Below are 15,553 nucleotides of genomic sequence, written 5' to 3'. Positions count from 1 at the left end.
GTGTTCACGGCCGGTGCCCCTCCGCGCTCCCTCCTGGGGATAGCTCGGAGCACGGCTCAGACTGGGACATCCACCCGCTCGGCCCTGTGCGTCCAGGCCCGCTCGCTTCTTGGCAACAGCTCCACATCGCCCCGAGGGGGCCTGTGCCAAACAACGTCTGTAGATGGGCTTTTTTTTTTTTTTTTGGTATTTCAGACACATTTATACGGCTGCCCTGATTTCATGTACTTATTATAATTAGTGCTTATACCGTTATGTTCTACTTTTTGAGTCCACTGGTTGTGTTTTGGTTTTTTCCTTTACCTCTTAAGTAAAAATTTCAAAACATGCAGCAAAGTGGAAGTTTTACGGTGACCCCTAGACGAGGACTTTGTGCAGGCCTGTGCGCGGACGCCTTCTGTGTGTTTCTGGCTCACTTCCTTTCAAGAGGTTCTTAACACACGTGCTGTGCCGCTGCACGTGGAGAACCAGGGTGACCACAGCCTCTTTCGGGGGGCAATGCATGGTCAGATTTGGGGGAGAACCTCAGAGAAGGTTGAAGGGGGGGCTTTGCAAGGGGGGAGGAGGGGAGGGAGGGAGAGAGAGGCTCAGGCCGGCATCTCCGGCTCAGGCTGCTGCACCTGAGGGCCTCCCTGTGTCCTCACAGCGGGGAAGGAGCAAGAGGGTTCCGGGGGGCTCCTTCCTGAGGGCACTGACCCCAGTCATGGGGGCTCACTCCTCCCCGATCACCTCCCAGAGGCCCCGCTGCCTACGGCCATCACCTTTGTGGGGGGCAGTTTCAGCCTGTGAATGTCAGGGGAGCACCCTCAGACCCCAGCCTGCTCCTCCTGGCCCCTAGAAGTCCTCGCAGGACATTCGCTCCGCCCCAACAGCCCGGGTTTGAACTCGTTCAGGCATCAACTCCCGAGTCTGAGTCCAAAATCCGATCTAAATTTCCTCTAGGGCCTCCTGGGTGGCTCAGTGGGTTGAAGCCTCTGCCTTCAGCTCAGGTCATCATCTCAGGGTCCTGGGTTCTCTGCTCAGCAGGGAGCCTGCTTCCCCTGCTCTCTCTGCTTGCCTCTCTGCCTGCTTGTGATCTCTGTTTGTCAAATACATAAATTTAAAAAAAATTTCCTCCAAGTCGGAGGTCGGGGAGACCCCAGGGACGGTCATGCTGAGGCAGCAGCTCTCCGGCTGTGAAGCTGTCCCGAATGCAAGGGTGGGCACTGGACAGACATGCCATCCCGAAGGGGAGCCCTGGAAGCAAAGTCTAGGTGGCCACGCCCCCAGGCTTGTGGACTTTTCGAAACAGTGGAGCCTGCGGCGTGGTGCAGGCCTTACCCCCAGGCCACAGGGGCCCCGGGGCGGCACCCGGGGCTGCTGTCTGGCCCGCTGCTGGAATCGGAGAGCCGCGCCCGAGAGGGGAGGGGGCAGGGCGGCTGCAGCTCCCCCGCATCCTCGCACTCAGGGCCTGTGCTGGGAGGGCAGCCCGGAGATCTCCGAAGCCAGGAGCAGCAGGGGTGGGGATGGAGCTTCTTCTCGGGCCCTCTGTGTTCCAGGTGGGCCTCCGGGCCCTGGGCACCGGCCAGGGCTTCCAGACCGCCCCGGGGCCCTGCTGGGGGACAGAGTGCGGACAGTGGGGACGGCGTGCGGACCATGCACGGAGACACACCGCTGGCGCTCTCAGACACCTGCCGCATCTCCCTCTCTGACCTATTCCACCAGCCCTCCACGGTGTCCTTCCAGAACCTTCAGCCTCACGAGCGCAGGAAAGGCTGTCCTGAGCAGGACAGGAGATGCGGAAGCTGGAGTTCGAGTGGCCCGTAGGACGGAGCCCCCGACCCTGAGGAAAGCCGGCTCCAGGCAGGAGGAAGGCTCTGGGGTGCAGGCAGGACGATGGCTGAGCTGGGCACGGCCCCCCATCTCCGGCGCAGCAGCAGCAGTGTCTGCAAGGCCCGGAGGCTGCAGCGCCTGTTTGGAAACAGCACAAAGGTAGCCTTCCGGGGGCTCAGCAGGCCCCCTCGGCCGGCTGCACCACAGCCCTGTGGGGCACAGGGACCACCAGGGAGGGCTGTGTTTCCTGCCCGGGGCAGAGGCTCCACGGAGCTGGGGGCCAAGGGGCCGGGAGGGAACGGTAAGCGGCCAGGCCTGTCCCCTCCCACGGACCACACGACCCCTTCATGTTCTTGGTCTGGTGGGAGGGCGCTGGGGAAGCCCATTGGTCCTGTCCAGGGCCAGACTCACGGGAGGCTGTCGCCCCTGATGTCCATGATGTGACCGAGGGCCCTGGGCACCACCCACGTCCCGGAGCTGATTGCCCGGGGGCCCGGGACAAGACTGTGGGAAGGGCGCGTTTAACTCGCAGGGCTCCTGGTCGGCGGGTGGGAGGGGTCTCAGCTCCCTGTCTCTCCAGGACCGAGGCAGGTGTCCAGACCCTTATCCGCTGCAAGGCTCTGTTCTCGAGGTAGGCAGAGGTGACAGAAACTGCAAGTTCTGGGGTCGTAGAGTGGGGCCCAGGAGGATGCGATCCTCCTGCCGAACCCACACCTGAGGGCCTCAGCGAGGGTCCCCGCCCTTCTCCCCCAGCCCCCCAGGAAGGGGCCCCCGAAGCTGGACAGGGCGTTCGGCCATATCTAGGAGCCACATAGGGTGTGTCCCCCAAATAGGGCTGTGATCCCCCCGGGGTCTCAACGTGCCCTTTTTGCCCTCAGCAAGAAAATCTCAGCTCGTGGGTCCCGCAGAATATCAAGAAGAAGGAGTGCATGTACTTTGTGGAGAGCTCCAAGCTGTCGGATGCCGGGTGAGTGGCCTGGCAGGGTGGCCGCCCCTCCCCCTGCCCACGGGCGTGCCTGTCTGTGTGACCTTGGGCGCGTGACCTTGGGCGCCCGAGGCGTTTCTGCTCCCCACAGCGGGCTCCGGGAGGTGGGGGGGAGTAGCTTCCCCATCCTGCGTGTAGGGGAGGTGCCGAGGACGGAACTGGCTGTGTGGGGTCGTGACGGGACCACTCCGCAGTGGTGCTTGGACGCAAACCCCGGTGTTCGGGTGCCACGGGGCACGCCGCTAGAATGTTCCTTTCCTCTGGAGTCGAGAGGGGAGTAGAGAGGATTCGGGGACCCATAAGGGGCCTCAGGGAAAGCCCGCAGTCCAGGCCCCTCTCTGCGGAGCGTGCCAAATCCAGACAGGGTCCCTCTTACCCCAAAGCCCCCTGATACCACTGTGGCCGCTCCTCCCCACGGAGCCCGTGGCTCTGGTGCGGCCACCACGTCTCCTTCCACGGGCATTCGTGGCCACGCTGCCTCCACGCCGCGGGACGTCTCACTCCTGGGACACTGGCTTCCCGTGGGGCTCCCCATGAGTCGGGGAGAAGCCTGCGGACAGCTTTGCAGGGACCTCGTGGGAGGCGTGGCTGTCCTTGGTGTGGCTATCCTTGGTGTGGCTGTCCTTGGCAGTCCTTGAGGGTGCACGGAGCATGTGTGAGTCCCTGCTTCCCCTGCAGCCACACCTGGGTCCGTGCTGGGCCACGGACAGGCCACGTTCTCTCTTAGTTCGTCCACTGCTTCCTTGTCTCCGACTGTACTCTTGTGGCTTCTGCTGAGCAGCCCTCCCTGACTGCACTGGAAGTAACCTCCCCTCCCCCACACGGGAGCGTCCACGGCACCATGACTGTGTGCCTTTGTGCTGGCAGAGTCACTTTCTCACCTCCTGTGGCGGACAGACAGCACCCAGCTCCCGTGTGTTGCACGGTATGGCAGGAGCGGCCTGTGCGGGGGAGCCCTGTGCGGGGACGGTGCAGGGTGGAGAGAGGACAGCAGAGTCAGGCAGGAGTGGTCCCCAACGATGAGGCTGTGCCTGGGGTCCTGCGGCATCTGGCCCTGTGACGTCACGCCCTGCACACGCGTTGGGGTCCGCGCCCCGGCTTGGCCTGCTTCAGAGGACCGTTCTCACCTCCCAGGGCAGGCAGCAGGCCCCGGGTCACATGGTTGCTCGCCGGCGCCCAGTGACCTCTGACGCAGGCGGCGGGCAGTTCCCAGGCCACACCGCGCCGTCTGACGATGTGCGGAGAGAAATTTGTGTCGAGGTTTCCGCTTTTAGTTACTTCAAAATAGGCTCATGGACATAGCCTCAGAGAGCCCTAGAGCCCCCAGGTCCCCATCCAGGACCCAGGGGCTGCAGACTCATTCTGGGATGGACCCCGTCGGCTTCCGGCCTGGGGGGTGGGGGCCCCACCAGCCGCCCCCGGGCCTCTTCTTCGCTCTGAGTGGCGACCAGTGGGGAATGCTGGTGGGGGCAGCGAGGCCTGGGCTACAGCTTGGGTTTGAGGACCCCCTTAGTACCCCTTCCTCACGCTGAAGAAAGTGCTCCGGATGTGTTTGGTTCTGGAAGTTTCTAGAAGCTCTTTTATTAGCATCAGGTTAATGCCAGAGCCTGTCCCAGGGAGAGAGCAGGGGGGTGTGTCTGGGGACCAGGGGACCCAGAGAGGGTCAGGGACATGGAGACACCAGAGGAGTTTCACTGTGAGTCTGTGTCCGTGTAATCGGTTAGCGGCGACTAGCATGAGTGACGCCCACTGTTTCCTGACTGGCTGTGTCTGGTTCATTAATGCAGGTCCCTAAATTGTGTTTCAGAAGCTTTAAATGAATGAGCCCCGGAGGACAGGATTTACAGCCGGCGAGGGGAAGCAGCCCCCCGAGGTCCTGGGGAGAGCTGTGGGGCCCAGGGCGCCAGGAGCCGCAGGGAGGGTGGCAAGCTCGGCGAGGGGCGTTGCGTGGGGTTTTCCGTCCTCCGTTAACTGGCAGCTCAGCAGGTGCGGCCGGGGTCTGGGTCGTTGCCCGGAAGCACTGGTGACCCACAGAGGATGTCCGAGAGTCTGTGGTTGACGAAGAGCGCGTCGTTATGACCTCTGATTTCCCGTCTCAAAGATTTGGGACCACAGGGGGCACAGTGGGGTCTGCGGAGTGGTCGGGTGCCTGGGGGTTGGGGCCGTCCCCACGGCCCGGTGCCCTGGCAAGCCTGGGGGAGGGCAGTCTGTCCAGCCTGCTGCCAGTCCCCGTGCTTCCCACGAGGAAGGTGCTGTCCAAGGGCGGGTGGGCCCCCGGGAGAAAGAGGGGCTGATTCCAGGCTGCGGTGGGTGGTGGAGGCTGGTTTCTGGGGGTCCTCAAGGCCACCCTGAGTTCAGTGATTTCTAGGAGCCAGAGACAGGCTGACACAGCACCAGGGCTCACACCAGGCTCAGCGAAGGAAAACACAGGCAGGGTCCGGAGACCCCACAGGCGGGCTTGCCTCAACCTCCCCCTCCCGAGGGGCACACCGGCCGGGAAGAGGACAGCAAGCCGTTGGCCGCGTCTCTGTCCTGCAAAGCCGTTGGGGACTCAGTGCCCGGGGTTAGCCCTGTGGGCGGGTCCTGTAGCCCCCTATGTCTAGCACCCCCAAATTCCAGGCCCCGAGGGAGAGCAGGTGTTCTGCGTAAATCCCAGCGTTTGCATGGTCTGGGCCCACGGCAGAGCCCACAGGTCGGGGACTGCATAGCACTGTGAAAGCCGGGCGGCCGGGGCCGGCAGGGGCCGGCAGGGGCCGTGTGAGCCGGGTCACCAGCAGCACCAGCTCTCATCTCAGGAGCCGGCTGTGCTCGGCTCCGGCTCCGGCTCCGGGCCCTTCTCATCGGGCCCATCAGACGGGTCCCTCCAGCGGACGGCACGAGGGTGGGGAGGGTCCTCCCCATCACACACCAAGCTTCGGAAAAGGTGCATTTCTACACTTGAACCGTTTCCATCAAGTGCCCTAGGGTGTCCCCCACCTTCTTCCAGACCCGAACCCCCCGCCTCTCCCGGCATCTCTAACTGGTTCCGCGTCCGGAGGGCTCTCCTCTGCTTTCCCTTCCCTCCGCCGCCCCCCGGCCCGCCCCCGTTTTCTGGCCCGCTGACCTCGCGGCCCTGGTGTGCTGGTTCTCTTCCTGAACTCCGCATCCCCCGCCGTCCGGCACAGAGACTGAAGCGGGTGCTTCGGAAACGATCTTGAGGACCAGACGAGCGCGCTCAGGGAGTCACGGCGCCGCTCCAGGCCGCGGGGAGGGGCCCAGACGGAGAGACCGCGCGTCTGCGGGCTCCGTGCCTGCACCGGGACTAGTGCTGGTGTCCCCCTTCGTGCCCGTCTGGGCCAAGAGCTCCGCAGACTGGCTGACTATTTCATTTCTGGGCAAGTCGACTGGATGCTGTTTCCTGCCTTGAATCAGCATAGCGGGCACTTAGGTTTCAGACCCAGGCTCCGCCGAGAGGGCTGGCTCAGGGACCAGCTAGGGAGGTGGCCCATCAGAGGCCGTTAGAGTCTTAGAAAGTCAGGGGCAGCCCTGGGCCAAGGTACAAGAGCTGGGTCTTCACCCCGGCGGTTCCCTCCCCTGCCGTGGACCACAGGTCGAGGAGGTCACACAGCATGCGGCGTGTATCCTAGGGTCACTGCAGAAGGCCTTAGTCTCCCTTAGGGGGTCCATGGAGGGGGTCAGTGGGCATGACCTGAGCTCACCATGGGCGGGTGCTTGTGCTCAGAGCACTGGGAGGGCCCCGGGGCCATGACACACCCCAGGAGGGGCATCCCTGTAAGAGCCCGGGGCACAGGCCAGGCTGTGGGTCTCTATTTCTCATTTAAATTCAGTGTAGTTAACGCACAGTGCATTATTGGTCTCAGGGGTGGAGGTCAGGGAGTCCCGCTGCAGCACCCACGGCTCGTCCCGTCACGTGCCCCCTGAATGCCCGTCCCCCCGCCCCCCACCCCCCACCCACCTCCAGCGACCCTGTTTGCTTCCTAGAGTTCAGCATCGCTTACGGTTTGTCTCCCTCCTGATTTCGTCTTGTTTTATTTTTCCTTCCCTTCTTCTATGTCCATCTCTTTTGTTTCTTAAACCCCACACACGAGTGAGATCGTAGAATTGTCTTTCTCTGACGGACCGACTTCGCTCAGCACAGTCCCCTCCGGTTCCATCCACGCCGATGCCAAGGGCAGGACGTCTCCCTTTCTGATGGCCGAGTCACATTCCGTCGTGTAGACGAACCCCGTCTCTCTGTCCGTGCATCTGCCGACGGACGTCCGGGCTCTTCCCGCAGTCCGGCTGTCGTGGGCGTCGCTGCTGTGAACACTGCGGGGCAGGGGCCCCTTCAGATCACTCTGTCTTTATCTTTGGGGTAAATACCCAGTAGTGCGATTGCTGGGTCGTAGGGCAGCTCTATTCTCAACTTCTCCGTGCTGTTTTCCAGAGCGGCGGCACCAGCTTGCGTTCCCGCCAGCCGTGCAGGAGGCTCCCCTTTCTCCGCATCCTCGCCAGCACCTGTCGTTTCCTGACTTGTTAATTTTAGCCGTTCTGACTGGTGTGAGGTGGGATCTCATTGTGGTTTTGATTTGTATTTCCCTGATGCCGAGTGACGTGGAGCACTTTTTCATGTGTCTGTTGGCCATCTGGATGTCTTCTTGGCAGAAATGTCTGCTCATGTCCTCTGCCTGTTTCTTAATTGGATTATTTGTTCTTTGGGTGTTGAGTTTGTAAGTTCTTTATAGATCTTGGACACTAGCCCTCTATCTGATATGTCATTTGCAAATACTTTCTCCCATTCCGTCAGTTGTGTTTGATTTTGTCAACTGTTGCCTTTGCCGTGCAGAAGCTTTTGATCTTGATGACGTCCCAATAGCTCGTTTCTGCCCGTGCTGCCCTTGCCTTTGGGGCCGAGTCTAGGGAGAAGTTGCTTATGGCTGAGGTCACAGAGGCCGCTGCCTGTGTCCTCCTCCTCATATTCAGGTCTTCCACCCATCTTGAGTCTACTTCTGTGTGCGGCGTAAGAGGCTGTGGGTCTCCTAACCAACCCGTCCTTGGTGCTCTGTATGCGCCATTGTTTTGCACTAGTTTTATGAATTATTTCTAGGGGCGCCTGGAGGCTCAGTTGGGTATCTGACTTGGGCTCAGGTCATGATCGCAGGGTCCTGGGATCGAGCCCTGGGTTGGGCTCTGTGCTCAGTGGGGGGTGTGCTTGTCGCTGTGCCCCTCTCCTGGCTCACATGCACGTGCTCTCTCTCTCTCAAAGAAATAAGTAAAATCTTAAAAAAATTATTTCTAGAACCTTGTTTGACCCTCAAAGCATTTGTTAGGTGGGGGTCGGGGAGTGTACTGTTTTCCCCATCAACCTGCAGAGAAATGGAGAGTCAGAGCAACGCTCTACACTAGGTAAGTGGCAGACAGCCCAGCCATCCTTCCCCTGTGCTACCTGGCCCTGGTCTCTCCTGGCCCTGGTCTCACCTGGCCTTGGACCGGTTGTTCTGTCTCATCTGGATCTTGTCTTTCAGGTCACTAGATAGCTAGCAAAAAATCAGAACCTAAAAATTCATAATTTCCAATTAAACGAGGTATAAAGAGCACATTCACCTCCTCTTTCTCCCGAAGCCCCAGTGAATAGCAGTATAGGAACAGGAAGTCTGAACCCATGCACATGAAGGGAATAAGAGAGGAGGTCATGGCTGACGGGAGGCGTGGGCGCACTCTTGCGGGGAAAGCAGAAACCAGAGCAGGGAGTCCCCGAGGTGGGGTTCTCCTGTAGCAGCACCCACATTAGGCCAGCTGGGCCCCAGGTCTGGCTGCGAGGCTGCAACTTTCAATGAAGTAAGAAGAGAGGAACTTCCTCAACCTGCACCTTGTTGGCCTGTGTCTAGGGTTTTTTTTAACATTTTGGAATAATTGTAGATTTTTGCAAGTTGCCGAGATACAACAGATAGCACCCCTGTTTCCACCGCCGGTTCTGCACTCATGTTCTCTGCCCCCGTCACCCTAACCCCTGGCAACCATGAACCTGTTTGTCACCCCTTTAACTCTCTCACCTCGAGACTGTTACGTAAGGAGTCCTACCCTCACGATCTTTTCAGTGTTTCGCTCAGCACAAGGCCTTCGGGATCCACTCGGGTTGCTGCGTGCGTCCAGTCTGCTCTTCTTCGTTGCCGAGTGGTCCGGTCATGTCCAGTTTGTCTCCAACACTATACCAGCAGTGAGATCTTTGAAGAAAACAAATAATTGGGTCTCATTTTTTTAGCCCACTCTGCCGATCTGTGTTTTTTTAAACGGGCATATTTAGGATATTATAGTTAATGTAATGATGGATATGTTAGGATTTGAGTCTGTAGCTGCATTTTTCTGTTTTTAGTTTGTTTTTTTTTTGTTTGTTTTTCTTTTTCTGTGCCTCTGGGGGACTTGAACATGTCTTTGGAGTCCCTCTTACCCTTCCTATTGTTCTGTCTCCCTTTCTGATATTCAACCAGTGCACCTGCTATCACTCCGCTTCTGTTTAGAGAATGTCCTTTATCCCTCCTTTTTGAGTAGCTCTGCGGGTGATTCCCTTAGTTTTTCTGCAGGAGGATGTCCAACTTCCCTTTCCCGTGTGAATCATGTATTTGCTGAGTAGAGAATTCTGGGCTGGTAGGTTCTAGTTTTGTATGCCACTTTCTCCTTGCACTTCTTTTTGGTTTCTGATGAGAAGTTGCTTGTTATTTGAATGATTTCCCGCAATACATGAGTTGTCATTTTGGTCTTGCTGTGTTCAAGATTTTTTCTTTTGTCTTCAGTTTCTAGAAGTTTGATTTCTAGTATCCTGGTATGCCTCTCTTTGGGTTCATAGTGTTTGGTGTTCCCTCAGATTCTTGAATCTGTAGATTTATATCTTCTTTCCAAATGTGGGAGATTTTGGACATTTGTTATTTTTCTTTGCTGTAATAGGTAATATTTATTTTAATTTCAGTTTCTAATTGTTTGTTCCTGCCATATAGACATGAAGTTGATTCATTTCTGTTGATATTGTACCCCATCAATGTGCTAGACTTATCATGTCTTAGAGCTTTTTCTAGATTCCTTAGGATTTTCTACACTCAAAATTATCCATGTGTGAATAAAGATAGTTTTACTTCTTTTCCCATATGTGCGCCTTTTCTTTCCTTCTTTCCTCCCTTCCCTTCCCTTTTCTTTCCTTTCCTTTCTGCCATTCTTTTAGCTAGGATCTCCAGTGCCATGCTGCCCAGCAGAGCTGAGGGGGGACACCACTGTCTTGTCGCCAGTCTTCGAGACAAAGTGCTCATCCTTCCATCCTTGAGTATGATGTTAGCAGTAGGAGTTGCACAGATGCTTTTTCACCAGGTTGAGGAAGTTCTTCTCTTCTTACTTCATTGAAAGTTGCTATTATAAACAGATGTTGAATTTGGTAAAACACTTTATGCACCCATCAAATTATCATTAGGCTTTTCTTCCTTATTCTGTTAATATGATAATGCAACCTTGCATTCCTGAGAAAGCTCCCACGTGGTCATAATTTTTTTAAATAAACTTTTCAATGCTAATTCAAGTGTAGCGTACAGTGATTTCAGCTGAATGATACCATGATTCAGCACGTACGTACATAACTCAGTGACCATTGTGATCGGTCATAATTTCTTTACATGCTTTTCCAGCCCTGCCTCCTTTCTCTCTTCCCTCTGGGACTCTGATGACACGCACGTCTGGCGTTTGGTTATAGTTCTGCAGGTCCCAGAGGCTGTTTATTCAGGTCTGTTTTCTCTCTGGGGTGTGTGTTGGGTTATTTCTGTGTTCTGTCTTCAAGTTCGTGGATTCTTTCCTCTGCCACCTTCATTCATGGGCGAGTTCACCTACTGATTTTCAAAAACCTTTTGGTTAGTGCATTTTTTACTTCTAAATTTCCATTTGATGTACCTTCTATTTCTTTGCTGAGACTTTATGTTTTTTTTTCATATTTTTCAAGTGTGTTCATGGTTGCTTGGTAAAGGACTTTTGGGATAGCCGCCATAAAATCCTTGTCAGATAATTCTAACATGTGTATCACCTTGACATTGGGGGCTGCTGTCTTTTCTCATTCTGGTGGAGATTTCCCGGTTCCTGGGATGACTACTGATTTTCCATCTGAAACTGTGATATTTTGGGTGTCATATGTAAGATTCTGCATCCTGTGTTTTAGCAGGTCCCCTCTGACATATCTGTGCCCTGTGGGGATCAAAGTCCAAGCTTTTTCAGCCTGAGCTGATACCTGGCAGGGAGGGGCTTCTTGTTCCTGTGGGCGTGGGAGGGATGCTCAGCTCCCCGCTGGGCCTCCACTGACACTGTTGCTGGGGGTGCCTTCTCACTGCTGGGGGGTGAAAGTCCTGACCTCCGTTGGGCCCCTGTTGACGCCCCAGAGGGGAGCACAGAGGCAGCTTGCTTCCTCCAGTGACTGTGCGGTCTTCGCAGGAAGGTGGTGTGTGAGTGCGGACACACACGCCAGCAACACTTGGAGGAGGCCACCAGGCCCCACACTTTGCAGGGCAAGGATTGGGACCCCAAAAAACATGTCCAGGAGATGCCAACGGACGCCTTTGGTGACATTGTTTTCAAGGGCCTGGGCCAGAAGGTGGGAAAGGTTGGTCTTCCTCCCTCCGTTGTTCTCACTGTGGACTCGTGTCAACCTTCTGTGATCCGAGGTGGCCAGGACTTCCCTGTGTGGGAGAGAGGCGGGCTGAAACCCGAAGCATCCAGCCTGCCAGCGCTGGGGGAGGGGTGGGCGGGGGCTCCACAAGGCTCACAGGAGACCCACGGGCCTCTCTGAGTTCTGGGTCACCACGGGGCAGGCTGGGCCTCGGGCTCTGTGTATCCTGCAGTGGAGAAGCAGGGTGGGGAGGGTGCTGTGGGTGCAGGGCTGGGCTAGGGGGGCCGGGAAGGTGCAGCCGGTCTCCCCAGGGTGGCCTGTGCTCCCGCTGGGCCTGGCTTCTGGGCCTTCGCCCCTTCTCCCTCCTCAGTCTGCATCCTGCTTGGGCGTGGACACTTTGACTCACTGGCATAGACCTGGGGTGGGAGGTGCCCATCCGCTTGCGGGGCTCTCAGACACGGCCGCGCGGCTCTCTCGGGGGCTCAGCTGTCCACCGCCGACCCAGCGTGTCCTCTGCTGTCCTTTGACTTCTCTGCAGTACGTCCGCCTCTCCCAGGACACACCCCCCAGCGTGATCTACCACCTCATGACCCAGTACTGGGGCCTGGATGTCCCCAACCTCCTCATCTCGGTGACAGGTGGGGCCAAGGACTTCAACATGAAGCCCAGGCTGAAGAGCGTGTTCCGAAGAGGCCTGGTCAAGGTGGCCCAGACCACAGGTAGCCCTTGGGGCTGGGAGCCATGGGTAGGCTGAGCAGACAGCACTGGGGTGTGGGGACCAGAGCAGCCCTGGGGAGTCCCCAAGGCCACGCCCTGCTGGGTCAGACTCGCCCAGCCCTTCCTTGCTGGCCCACAGGGGCTGCTGCTCAGTTGCTCGTGGGGCAGACACAGCGCCGGCTCCTGGCGGCCCTGCCTGGCTCTGCGTCATCAGGAGGCCTGAGGCAACTGTGAGCCAATGTGGTGGCCGGTGGAGGAGGCTGCAGGGTTTGTCTCATCGTGGGGATGTCCGTGAGGGTCTCCATTAACCAAAGCACTGTCGCCTGATCCATCCGTCCACGTCTGAGAGGGAGGAACTGCCGTGTGAGGGGACGGCCTCAGGGTTCCGTGTCCCCCAAGGCCACACTTCCAGGGAGCCCAGGGCAGGTCACGGGTGTGGCCCTTGGCGCTGTGTCAGAGTGACGCTGGAGCCGTAGCCACGGTGCCCACGGCCTCCAAGGGGGCTACACTGGGTCGGTTCATGGCAGGAGAGCAAGGGTTCTGGGCCCAGGTGACTGGGGCGTCCCCGGGAAGGCCGACCCTCCTTCTAGGCTCTGGCTTTAGCCACGCAGGAGGGCCACGCCCTCTGTTTGGTCCTTGCCCCGAAACAGAGGCTCGGTCTGAGTCCTCCTGGAGTCTACTCACTTGCGGGACCAGGCTAAACGCGGCCGTCACCCAGGCACGCTCCTGACCGGACTGTGAACCCATTAGGAGCTCATCGGTCCCGCAGGTCATCTCAGGTGATACGCCTCGATGGTTATCTCGTTAGCCTTCAGTAGCAACGTCCCCGCCCCAAAGCCCAAGCCACGTGTTTGAGCGGGTTCCTCGTGGCACCGCCGCACAGAACTGGCTTCCAGGTCAGGGGAGCAGATGGCCCGGGCGGTCTCCCTCCGAGAGGAGACAGACGGGTGCGGCAGAAGCAGCTGTGACACAGTCTCGCGGCACCCAGGCCTGGCGTCCCTTCTGCTCGCCTGTCCGGGATGACCAGAGCAGGTCCCCTGGGTCAGGCTGGACCATAGCAGGGAAGGGGGTGCCCTGTGGGGGCCACTGCGAGCCGTGTGCCAGTGGGCAGCGTGGTGAGGTGAAGAGGTCAGAGCTGGGGTGCAGGCCGCCACACTCAGGCCCCAGGAACCACGGGGAAGAGGGGACATTTAAGTCTTGGCGTAGAAGAATTCAGACAGACGTGTTCCCGAGTGCAGGACAGAGAGAGGCAGCGGGCAGGTGGGGAGAGAGGCCTGCAGCCCCGTCCCTGTCCCCCACCCCCGGCCCGGGCAGGTGGGAAGCCTCGGCCCCCGGAGCTGCACCACGAAGGCAGGATCACAGTGCGGCCTCGTCCGTGGTCCCGGCCCCAAGACGCTCCTGGCGAGGAGTCGGAGAGCCCAGTGGAGACCCCGCAGATCCACGGGAGGGAGCAGCAGGCCCGGGTCAGGCTGGCTTGTGGCAGGCGCCCACCTCTGCTCCTCTCCCCAGGGGCCTGGATTATCACCGGCGGGTCCCACGCGGGCGTCATGAAGCAGGTGGGCGAGGCGGTGCGGGACTTCACCCTGAGCAGCTGCCGTCATGAGGGAGACGTCGTCACTGTCGGAATTGCCACGTGGGGCACCGTGCACAACCGAGAGGGCCTGATCCATCCCTCGGTGAGCTCAGCAGCCCCCCTGGGGTGCGGGTCACGGTCAGGGCCTGATCCATCCCTTGGGGAGCTCGGCGGCCCACCGCCCGGGGATGCGGGTCAGAGGAGGTCAGGTGCGGAATCCCACTAGGCACAGCAGGGGACAGGCTGCCGTCTGGACCCCGGGCTAAGTGCAGTGGGGAGGGAAGGGCCTGGCCAGGGGCCCAAGAGACCGGGGCTCATGCCCGGCCGCACTGCAGCCCCTGACGGCCGGGGCCAGCGGCTAACTGGGCTGGGCGCCCTTATGACCACGGGATGGCTCCAAGCAGGAGCCTCAGGGCCACCACGGGTCATCCCAACAGCTGTTCCGACGAGACACGGATTTCGCAGATGGCAGGACGTGTCCGGATTGGGGTGCACTGAGGCTCCAAAGCCTGAACTCTGAGCCTCCGCGGTGTGGCCCCAGCCAGAGCGGTGTGTGGCAGTCACGGCCACCGGGCGTGTGGAGGAGGGGGCGGTAGTGGGAGGCCAGTCCTTGAACACGGAGACTCGCACTGGAGAAGACCGTCGGGTCCCTCAGCGAGAGTCTTAAAGGACGCAGCGGGTCTGGCAGGACGAGGGCGCGTGCACTTGATTCGCACAGTCGGGGACGTTCCGGGAACACGCTGGCCTGACGGGCCGTGTGCGCGGACTTACGAGTAGGAGCCTCCCGCCTTCTGGTCCACCGAGTGCTCTTTCCCAGGAAGAACCTTGGAACGGGGACTGCTTTTCCCTCACGGTCACTGGTGATTTGGCCAGCCTGTCCCCGGTCTTCGTCCTTCTGTGGCGGAGCCGCCGGGACGCTCAGCGGGGCGCGACTGGTTCCACCTTGCGTGCTCCTTCTGGGGAAACCGAGGCCGAGAGATGGGGTCGCCTCGGAGACCACTCTTGACTTTCTCCCCGTGACACCTCCGTGCCATCCTCTGCGGACGACAGGAGCGCGTGCGCTGGCCCCGTCCCTCCTGGGTCGGTGTCCTGGGGCCGCTGGAACCAGTGATCGCAGGTGTGGCTGCTGAAAGCCGCGGAAATGCATCCTCCCCTTCCGGACGCCAGAGGTCAGGAATGAGGTCCAAGTGCGGACGGGCCGTCCTCCCTCCAGAGGCTCTGGGGAGGCTGCTTCTGCCTCCAGACTCTGCTGCCCCCTGGGCCTGCCCTGACTAGGGTCCTGATGTCTTTGGACGACAGTGGCTCAGCCCGCTGCAGGCGGCCCTCAACCCCCAGAGATTCACGTCCGTCCCACGTGCAAACTGTATTCACCCCACCCCCAGGCTCCCCACAGATCAACCCGTTACAGGACCTGCTCAGCCAGAAAGTCCCCGACCCCAGCCTCTGGATCCTCCAAGTCCGGCAGGAGCGACAACTTTGCGTGTGACCCATCCTGGGACAGCACCCCCGTCGTGCGTGGACCTGCGACGCCAGGAAACAAGCTACTTTCTTCTGGAACCCAGTAATGGGACGGGCAGCCTAGAGCAGCTGCCCATTCTCATCCCAAAAGGAGAACGTGCCAAGAATAAAGGGGTCCTGGTCGCTGAACTCTGGAGTCTCTGTGACTTGAGGCCCAGCTTCCGCCTCATCCGTGACCCTGCCCCGGGGATGATCATTTTCTTGAAGGTTATCTGCCGGTTTCCCGCCTGCCGTGGTCTGGGAGTCTGACATCCTATGTCCCATCGGTCCTGGTTAGCCGGGCTTCCGCTGACATGACATCCTGTCTTCCTGGCGTGTGTCCCGTGCTGCAGACATG

The 15,553-nt window shown here is 59.2% G+C and overlaps 2 protein-coding genes across 2 annotated transcripts in view; one reads left to right on the top strand and one right to left on the bottom strand.

Annotated features, from left to right (window-relative positions):
• Nucleotides 1-15,553, bottom strand: part of CFAP410 (cilia and flagella associated protein 410) — a 293,294-nt gene that overhangs the window by 17,295 nt on the left and 260,446 nt on the right. The window lies entirely within an intron of this gene.
• Nucleotides 1-15,553, top strand: part of TRPM2 (transient receptor potential cation channel subfamily M member 2) — a 55,359-nt gene that overhangs the window by 5,633 nt on the left and 34,173 nt on the right. The window contains 6 exon segments of the mRNA XM_082720385.1: nucleotides 1,726-1,865; nucleotides 1,868-1,971; nucleotides 2,691-2,779; nucleotides 11,234-11,402; nucleotides 11,947-12,127; nucleotides 13,635-13,801. Of these exon segments, the coding sequence (XP_082576511.1) occupies nucleotides 1,726-1,865; nucleotides 1,868-1,971; nucleotides 2,691-2,779; nucleotides 11,234-11,402; nucleotides 11,947-12,127; nucleotides 13,635-13,801 (850 nt within the window).

This window comes from Mustela nivalis (assembly GCF_964662115.1).
Source record: "Mustela nivalis genome assembly, chromosome: 1".
Taxonomy (NCBI): Eukaryota; Metazoa; Chordata; class Mammalia; order Carnivora; family Mustelidae; genus Mustela; species Mustela nivalis.
This window is presented reverse-complemented; position numbering and strand designations above follow the sequence as displayed.